Source organism: Saccostrea cucullata, unplaced genomic scaffold, assembly GCF_032062105.1.
Source record: "Saccostrea cucullata isolate Sc308-1 unplaced genomic scaffold, CSIRO_AGI_Scuc_v1 ctg3998, whole genome shotgun sequence".
NCBI classification, from domain to species: Eukaryota; Metazoa; Mollusca; class Bivalvia; order Ostreida; family Ostreidae; genus Saccostrea; species Saccostrea cuccullata.
Window position 1 is genome coordinate 1 of NW_026931386.1, and position 10,000 is coordinate 10,000.

Sequence of the window (10,000 nt, forward strand, 5' to 3'; positions counted from 1 at the left end):
AAATAATAATTTACAATGTACAGTCAATACTTGTTATCTTGAAACCATGCCGTATGATAAAAATAAAATATATTACAGTTCAAAGAATTAACAGCACTTATTGGTTTTGTCCAACTCTGAGTAATGATACATGGTTATTCAAAGATTAAGAAGCTCGATCATTTCAACAAATATTGTTTGGAAGTAAGGTCAGGTCTCGCAACAAATGAATAGTATGGTAATGTGCATCCATAAATGAATAATCCTTGCATCCTTGTCTAGAATTAAGTTTAAAAAAATTATAGTCGTTTCCTGCAGGCAGCCTAAAAAAATAGGGTAGGTAGGTTGGAAAATTATTTTCTTCTTTCAATTTTTTTTTTAATTATTTTTTTGAGTGTTAATATGAACTAATATAATAAATGTCTTAGATCAACATCATATTTTAAAATTAGATATTATAACATCTGAACATACAGCATGATATATCACATGATTATATTTTTTTTCTTCACTTTTTGAACAATTCCTGAAATTCCCTATTTCCCCCCAAAATTAAAAAAAACTTAAGGGTCAGATGCAAAAAAATAGAAGTAGAAGGAGACAAGTCTATTTTTTGTTTTGGCCTTATAATTAAGTTAGGTCAGGTCTAGTATCTGAAGTATTCCTGATGATAAAATCCTTATATGCATCTTACAGGTAACCGGCTCCTATAGGATTGAGAGCTACTTGAGAATAATCAGTACTGTAACATGGTCACTCAAGCAGAAAAAAGAAGGCCAGATTCAGTAATTGCAGCAAGACTGATAGTGTTAATCCATGCTAGTTCAGACACCAATTGTCTTACAGTTACTTATGAATCAACTTGTATCAAAAACTTAAACCTGGTTACTTATCCACAAAATCTAGGTTAGAAATCAAGCATCTGAAGCAATTCTGGAAGTGTTCATTTGTAGATGCATCATCCAATTGTAAGTTTGTTCTAAGATGGGCTTGGGGTTACTTGGGAATGGACCTGCTCCCAAAACTTTTGACTGGAATGCTGGTCACATGGGGGTAAGCATAAGCATATATTTTTACTGTGTTGAAGTGAGCTAAGAAGACATTATACAAACCTTTTAAAATACCCATCTGTGATGTCAGATAGAACTTTGACTACATTAGTCCTTGTGTAGGTATCTCCATAATTCTGTAAAATCAATGAAAGTTGAATGCTTATGTAAGTTAACTTAATTCAAGATCTTAATAATAGATATTTTTATCACCAGCATCATCTGAATAATCCTGGATCACACCCGATATTAAATATTTTTTATCACAACCAGCATCATATATTACCCTTAATTATATGTATAACCCCTCCCCAGTAAACTTAACATGATAAAGTATGTATATTTCCAGCATGGCCGAAATTATCATCACATTTCTGCTGACTTTATTTTTGATAATTCAATCACACTAAACCTGCATTTAAAGTCAAACTCACCTTTTGTTGGTATTTTTCCTTTTTCTAAATAATGCTGGACTGTGGTAGGACCTACAGATATTTTATGGTTAAGTAAAACATTATGAGAGACAAAAGGAACTTATATCAATCAATGTTCAAAAACTACAATCACTTGTATGTGTTAGATGAACAATCTGTCATTGAATACGTACAAAAATGTGCATTCTTTGTCAGACTTGTCGTAAGTAAAGTTGAGAATAATGTCAAACTTGCTCTACAAAAATAACCATTGGTAGTCAATTGTTATGAGACTTTCTGTAAATGTTGTCTCTTAATTAATACAAATTTTCACACATAACAAATGTTCTGGCAGTGTGCATTCCTAAATATAACATCTATAAGATCCAAAGATTCTAAAAATGGACCTCCAAAAAAAAAAAGAAACTACAGATCAATCAATAATTGCACAACTCAAACCATTACTTTACAACTACTTTCTGTATGAAATATTTTAGTTTTTACAGTAAGTATTGTGATTTTAAAATTGTATCTGTTACTATTCATTCCCTGTACATGCACATGTAATACTAACAGACAGTGATGTGAAAAGTTGTAAAAATCAACCTTGAATTCAAAAGGTGCATTTAGAGCTGCTGCTAAAATAGGACCACTCCTCCATTTCCACACATCCTTAACTGACGCTATGTCCTCTATCAATTATTTACACTCATACAGAGATCTGAAAACAGACATATAGTTCTAATAAGTAACCCAAGCCTCATATCACAATCAGGGATAATGGAATGGACACAATGATGGAGAAATTGGAAATGGTCAGGTAAAATGTACTCACTTAAACTTTTCATTTAGCGGCAGAAGGAAAGCATGCTTAAACGAAAGATTGAGGTTTTATAATGAAACAAGTTAAAACAACTTTTTCCTGTCACATTATAAACAAATTATATGAATATGTAAATGAAATCCTTTAAACCTATAATATTAGATAATTATATTAAATATATATCTTGATCTTCAGTTACATACCTCTCGAAGAAGTGAAAAACACGGGTGTGGTCGGTGAAAAAATGTATGTTTTAAACTGATGATCACTGGATTTAACTGTCTCCACAATCTGTTCAAATGTGGCAAAGGAAAATTTATAGACACTTCATATACATGTAGGTACTTAATACAAATTTATATAAATTAGAATCTATTAAAATGTGGCATGAGGAAATTTATTCAGGTTTTGCATACAAACACTGAAGTTTACTAAGAATGGTTTAACACAAGATCTGGTCACTTACTCTGTAGAGAAACTCTTCCTCTAGGTACACCTGGAGAATCCTCAGACAGGCAGGACAAGGAAGGGAGGTTAAGAGATCCTCCTGACCATCTGTTAGTGATATCACTTCCTGGGTCAATTCCCAAGAGGGTTCCGAAACATGTAGTTTATATCATGACCAGAAAACCTGCACTATTACAACTTACTAGTACCTTGGTTTTTTTTTTATTTTTCTGAACAGTGGTAGTATATCTAGGGACAAAAATTACATCGCTTGAATGATTAAATGTGTTCTTTAATACATACAAGAAGGTGTTTTCCTTGTCCGATTAATCGTAATTAAAATTGAAAAAAATGTCAAACTGAACAGAAGTAAAAACATTGGTGATCAAACATTACAAATGTGTTATTTATAAGCAAGACCAAATTGCATGTCAAACAAATGTTCTGGTAGTATGAATCCTTAAATACATTTCTAATAGATTGTTTCAGTTTAGATTTATACATGTATACAGTTATATTCAGCATCCTAAGAAATGTGGTGGTGTGCATGAGCTCTATGTTGTGGAGCCCTCCATAGTCATTTCATTTCTAAAAATATTTGAATGAAAGCACCAGTCAACACTGGATACATAAACTAGTTGAAATGTATCAACAAAAGGATCTGCAAATTGTCCACTTTAAACTAGACCGTTTATACCCATGCAACATGAACTAGTTTTTCAATAATCTGCCTCAGTTTAGATATTGACAGTACTCTGAACAAACCTTAGTATATTGAATCAACTGGGAGACATTTTTATTATATGCAGTAGATAATTGGTGCTATATTGCTACATAATTAAGAGAGTGGTGAAAGTCATTCGGTTCCTAGAATGTGAATAAACAATGTTTGCAAGCTTCAGGCATACAAACTTCTCTTTAAGAAAGAAAACACAAGGATTGAACTGGGGTATAAATTTTATTTAGTCTAGGATACAGGAATCTGTCAGCTTTCTTCTAAGCTTGGAGGCCAATCCAACTCAACACTCTATGAAATATAAATGATAACAAGAATATAACAAAAGTTTGCTTTAATTTTTAAACAAATCTGTGAATACTAACTCTCATTCAAGTCATACTCCAATCACCCTTCATCATTGGAATGTAATGAGACAGTTATTAACGTACCTATATCAAAGACTATTCTATATTTCAAAATCTTATTGTTTTTTATCAATACCGAGTCATTGTTGGAAACGAAAAATAAAAAGTTAGAAATTTCTGGTATTTATCTAATATAAAATTTTGAAGTCATACTTGGATTATTCTAATCTCAAAAGCACCGTCTAACAAAACAATTGAATAAACAATACTTTGTGATATTTTGACTATTTATAGCTTTGAGGTTTGGATAAAGAAGTTTTATTTTAGGTTAATGCATTTTTTTTCCTTTCTGCAAACCTTAATTTTCCTTGCTCCAATTGACCTAATTGGAAAAAATTTTGAATCTGCATTACATATACATAGAATACTATGGTTATTCCAAAAACACTCAGTTTCATCTCTTCTATAGACACACCTAATCCAAGTTTAATCATACACCTCACAGTTTACCGCTAGACTACTTCTCTATCCTTGTTAAGTTCAAACTCACCTGTACATCCAGTTCCAGAATATCACACTCCACTCCAGTCAGGGTTCCAAGGTTTGGAGTAGTTCTACCGAAATCTCCGTGAACAAACTCTTTGATGTAGCTAATGTATAGCTAAGGTTCATATATATTCAACACACCTGCATCAAGCTTTAAAAACCCCATACTGCATGCTTAATACACATACGTGTATAAACATTTCAAACTTGATTCTATATAGAAATGTCCTATGTTCCTGATACCCTATAATTTTTGAATTTTTTTTTATTAAAGGAGTCTAGAAATATCCAGATTCCTCATTTGATTTTTTATAAAATAATACTGTACAGCAGGAAATTAACTCGCGGAGTTAATTTTCGCTATATTCGCGGAAAAAGAAATTCCGCGAATTCAAAATACAGTGAATAATTCTTTAAATGTTTTATAAGGATAAATTGAATTTTTTTTAATTTATTTTCTGTGATTAGGTGTAGACTGTCTTTATAAATATGCGAGTGTATAGATCAATATTACAAACACGTAGTTGTTGGTGTTTTTAAAGCTTATTAATTGTTTAATTCATTTTTCTAGCTAACGATTAATTTTGCTATATAGTATACGTGCGATATAATTATTTAATAAAACATGCTTGTTTAATTTCACCCGTACGTATCACTCAGTCATTACCTTTAATCAAGGCATTAACATAGTAAACAGGGTAATGACAATTGATTAATTTCAATTATATGATTAAAGGTTCAACATTTTGACTACGGTTTAATTTTTTTCTGATTTGGAGCCGGAAATAAAAAAATTAAATGAGTAGCATTATTTTGACTTCAAATTGGGATCAATCCGGTGTTTCATTATTTTTCAACCTGGATCAAACTCGGCACAATATATAAACTTTACTTTTCTGTCTGATATTCGTGACATATACATTACAAACTTTCACAATTCAATATACTATAGAGACGGAAAATAGCACTTAACACAATATATACCTACAGAAAATGTGTAAAAGTACTGTTTAAAAAATGTATGGTTTTTCCTTTCCGCGAATTCAAAAGACAGCGATTTGCAGAAACTTGAACAAATCGCGATCTTTTCCGACCGCGATTTTAACCTGCTATACAGTTCATGACCATATAAGGATACGTGCCGGCCTGTGTTGAGAGACACAAGGTGAAATGAAGGTCATCATTTTTTCCGCTGACATACTTTACACGATTCTCTCCCTTGTCGCCAGAGGGCGCCGGTGTAGGACTCGAATGTGAGTCTTTTGATAAATGACAAGATCCTGAAAGTAGAATACAAAGCAAATCACATCATTATATGACATTTATTCAATGATTATTTAAGAATAAATCACACAAACTTTTTTCAAAAATTAGTAATTTTTCTCATAGATTTACTTAATGTGGAATGCCACGCCAACTTTTTATTTTATAGATCTTTGAGTCATCCTTTTTAAACAATGGTTTCAGCATTGAAAGTTCGATATTAGCTCTTAATTATTTTATATGATTTTTTTTGTATTTTTTCAAAGAAAATGAAAAAAATTATTTACATCCAAATAAGTTTTTTTCAAGTTAAAAGTTTGCTGTAAATGAATGCATCATATATGAATATCTAATAAAATATGCAAAGAAAGGCTGGTTACATTTTTTATTTTTTTTATGAAAAATTATTTATGAAAATAAAACACATTATTTGTAAATATTTTTTAAACCTATAGTTAAAAACACCATAAAACTAGTCACAACTGAGGACAACATGTTTTATAAAGAAATTGAAATGGAATTGAGAAATTTTAGAGAAATAAATTTTTTTAATATTTGGACCTAACCCAATCAAAATTATACTGATCCTGATCAAAATTAACACAAAATGAATAAAATGCTAATTTATTGACTCCTCATGTATTTACAATGAAGAAATCTATTTCATTGTCAAGTTCAGTATTATTTTAACCCCTATTATACCCAACCAGACTAGTGTTCTTAGGGAAATGTTCTTTATTTCCAATAATTATACAATTATGGCTGGGGTCGGTTTAATTTTGATAGGGTTTGGACAAAATTTAAAAAATTAATTTCTCTAAAATTTGGCTATTTCGTTTCAATTTCTTTTATAAATATGATATATGAAAATGTTCTCCCAGTTGTGACTGGTTTTAAGAAGATTTTAACTACAAATTTAAAAAATATTCACAAATTATGTGTTTTATTTTCATAAATATTTTTTTATTTAAAAAAAATTAATATCTATACAGCTTTTCTGTATATATTTTATTTAGGTATTTATGTGATGCATACTTTAACAGCAAAATTTTTGCAAGAAAGCATCTAATTTGGATATAAATAATTTTTTTCATTTTCTTTGAAAAAATTCATATAAAATAATTTAAAAGCTAATGTCGGCCTTTCAATGCTGAAACCATTGTTTAAAAAGGTTGACTCAGAGATCTATAAAATAAAAAGTTGATGTGGCATTCCTCCCTAAGTATTGAATTCATATTTTTGGATGCCTTTGGTCCTATAACACACCTGGCCGTGCCAACAAATTGAATACCGTGCGTTAGCGCGGTATGATAACTTGTCGGCACGCCCAAGTGTGTTATAGGACCAAAGACTTCCAAAAATATGAATTCAATGCTTATATTTACATTCTCTAATTTTCCTTCTTCATAATTGATTATTTTGTCCATCTTAAATGTGATTTTAGCGCCCTTCAAAACTGCCGTGATTAATAGATGTAAGAGCCGTTTGTGACATCAAATGACGTTAAATGACGTTGCAAAGTTAAATAACGCAAACAAACATTGCAAGGAAAAAGGTGACAAATTAATTTTTAACGCACAAAACGTTAATTTTTCAAGGTAAAAGTTTTTCATTAAATTGAAATAAAACATTTAACATTTGGTGTCTCTAGAGTATTGAAAATGCTTATAGTTCCTTCTGAATATTCTAACACGCGGTGACAAGGTTTCGCGTGTGTCAAAAAATATATATCAATCCGTGCATCAATTTTTTTGTTTGTGCTAAGTACCCTTAAAGTCATATTTCACTTTTAATTCCCATTATTTATTTAAGCAAAAATTAAATTTTTAACAAGAGGCCCATGGGCCACATCGCTCACCTGAGAAGCTTTGACCATTCTGTTCTTTACCAGATTTCCCCCTTGTTATACATAATGCATCCCCACCCTACCCAACTGATCATAATTTAGACAATTTGAAATCTGCACTACCCCATGATCCTTCCATGGGCACATATGTTTCAGCTTTTTAGGCCCAGTGGTTCCTGAGAAGAAGATTTTCAAAGATTTTTCCTATATATTTCTATGTAAAACTTTGATTCCCTATAATGGCCCCGCCCTTCCCCCAGGGGTCATGATTCCTACAATTTAGAATTTACACTACCACAGAATGCTTCCACATAGGTTCACTTCTTCTGGCCCTGTTGTTCTTGAGAAGAAGATTTTCAAAGATGTTTCCTATATATTTCTATATAAAAATTTAATTTCCCATTATGGCCCCACCCTTCCCCCGGGGGTCATGATTTGAACAATTTAGAATCTACACTTTACCAAGATGCTTCCACATAAGTTTCAGCTTTTCTGGCCCAGTGGTTCTTGAGAAGAAGATTTTCAAAGATTTTTCCAATATATTTCTATATAAAACTTTGATTCCCCATTGTGGCCCCGCCCTTCCCCAGGGGTCATGATTTGAACAATTTAGAATCTACACTACCCCAGGATGCTTCCACATAAGTTTCAGCTTTACTGGCCCAGTGGTTCTTGAGAAGAAGATTTTTTAATGACCCAACCCTATTTTTGTCTTTTCTTGATTATCTCCCCTTGCGAGGGGACATGTCCCTTCATTTTAATAATTTAAATTCCCCTTTACCCAAGGATGCTTTGTACCAAGTTTGGTCAAAATTGGCCCAATGATTCTTGAGAAGAAGTCGAAAATGTGAAAAGTTTACAGACGGACAGACAGACAGACAGACAGACAGACAGACGGACAGACGATGGACAAAATGTGATCAGAAAAGCTCACTTGAGCCTTCGGCTCAGGTGAGCTAAAAGTCATTACATTGGTATGGAGATGTGCAGATATATGATAGATCAATGTTTGATAAATGAATTAATGTGGGTAGGTACAATAAAATAATTTAGTGCATTAGAGTAAGAAGATCTGATTATTCTTTAAAACATTTTGTCACTATTTTTGTACATAACATAAAATGCCAGGAAATTTAAAATAATCTGTCAATAAATAGTTTATTTTGATATTTCATACTGCTTCACTAAACAGGTTTTATATCAGGACCAGTCCATAATATATTCATGTAAACCTGGCACCAAAGAAGTTAAGTCTTTATTACTTCAAGGACACTTTATTTTTCTTTTTCGAATTTTGACACTTACATAAATCTTATTCTTATATATATAAATCACTGACCAATACAACACAGTACCTTGACTTCCTGAAGCTTGTTAAGTTGTTCTTCGGAGAGAGATTCTTTAGACCAGCACAGGGCAGAACACGTTTTTGTTTTCTCTATTTCACCTTCCTTCAGTTTATCTACATCTTTTCTATTGATGAAAAGCAAAAACAAGTACAGAATTTACACATGAAGGAAAAAAATCTCTTACATTTCATCATCAACATTAGTCTGTTTTTTATAGCTCAAATACTCTCATTTGTTGTCTCCATGAAAACAATTTTCAAGAAATACAATACTTTCATGCAAAAATGTTTTATCATACATTGCAATGAAATATTTGAAAGAAATTGCATTTAAATTTATTTTAATAATTTTTCAAGAAAATAATTGTTATTTATCTTCCTCTTATCAAAGGATCAATTAATCTTTAGAGCCTTGGCTGTTATTATTGATACATTGTCCTTGAAATTAAAGATGTATATTTCATTTACATCTTAAGATCCTTACTTGTCGACAATCTGTAAATCCCTGACTTTAATATCAGCTGACTTGTTGATTTCCTGAGGAAAAAAAGAACTAAAATTATACACCAGCTTTAATTTGGTTCCCAAATTGTCTTTTTATGGTTAGAGAAAATATGTGTAGGATATTATTTGTACAATAAATGTGTTTCTTATTTTAAATGAAAATCTTTTTTTACTTCCCCCCCCCCCCCCCCCCCCCAAAAAAATATATATGTCTGGAAACTTGCCAAGAGTCAGGAAAATAAGTGCAAACTAATAGCATAAGATTAACATAGCAATTTTACTTAAGCTTTGTAAAAAATATATATATTGCCTTTTGTATTTCCAGGATATCTTTTGCCGAGAATTCAACTTTATGTGGATCATCCATTTCTACAACAAAAGGCCTTCCTGCAAACAGGAAAAGATTTTTTTAAAACAAGAGGCCCAAGGGCCTTGAATCGCTCTTCTGAAAAATTGTACAATCTATCACTTCTTGAAGCCTCTTACTCTAAGTATCCTAAGATGCATGAACTGACTCTTTGCCAATTAGGACTGAAGATATTTCAGTATAGCTATAAAATACCATAAGTAGGACATGGTGACCTACTTTTTGATTTGAAACTTTCTGAGGACTCAAGATGCATTAATTGACAAAGATTGTTGGTTCTAACCAATAAGTACCTCAAATATTAAAGTAGGTCACTGTGACCTTCTTATGGT

The 10,000-nt window shown here is 31.5% G+C and overlaps 1 protein-coding gene and 1 long non-coding RNA gene across 2 annotated transcripts in view; both read right to left on the reverse strand.

The window, feature by feature from the left end:
• Positions 1-1,463: 1,463 nt before the first annotated feature.
• On the reverse strand, positions 1,464-2,136 carry LOC134232472 (uncharacterized). The gene is made up of 3 exons (XR_009984787.1): positions 2,048-2,136; positions 1,636-1,697; positions 1,464-1,513 (listed from the first exon to the last, which is right to left on the reverse strand). It is a non-coding gene; the product is annotated as an uncharacterized LOC134232472 (long non-coding RNA).
• Positions 2,137-3,650: 1,514 nt separating this feature from the next.
• LOC134232469 (tRNA pseudouridine synthase Pus10-like) overlaps positions 3,651-10,000 on the reverse strand; it is a 27,262-nt gene continuing 20,912 nt past the window's right edge. The window contains exons 7-8 of the mRNA XM_062714432.1: positions 4,345-4,444; positions 3,651-3,738 (exon numbers count right to left, since the gene is read on the reverse strand). Coding sequence (XP_062570416.1) covers positions 3,697-3,738; positions 4,345-4,444 — 142 coding nt within the window. The 3' untranslated portion in view covers positions 3,651-3,696. The remainder of the gene's footprint in view (positions 3,739-4,344; positions 4,445-10,000) is intronic.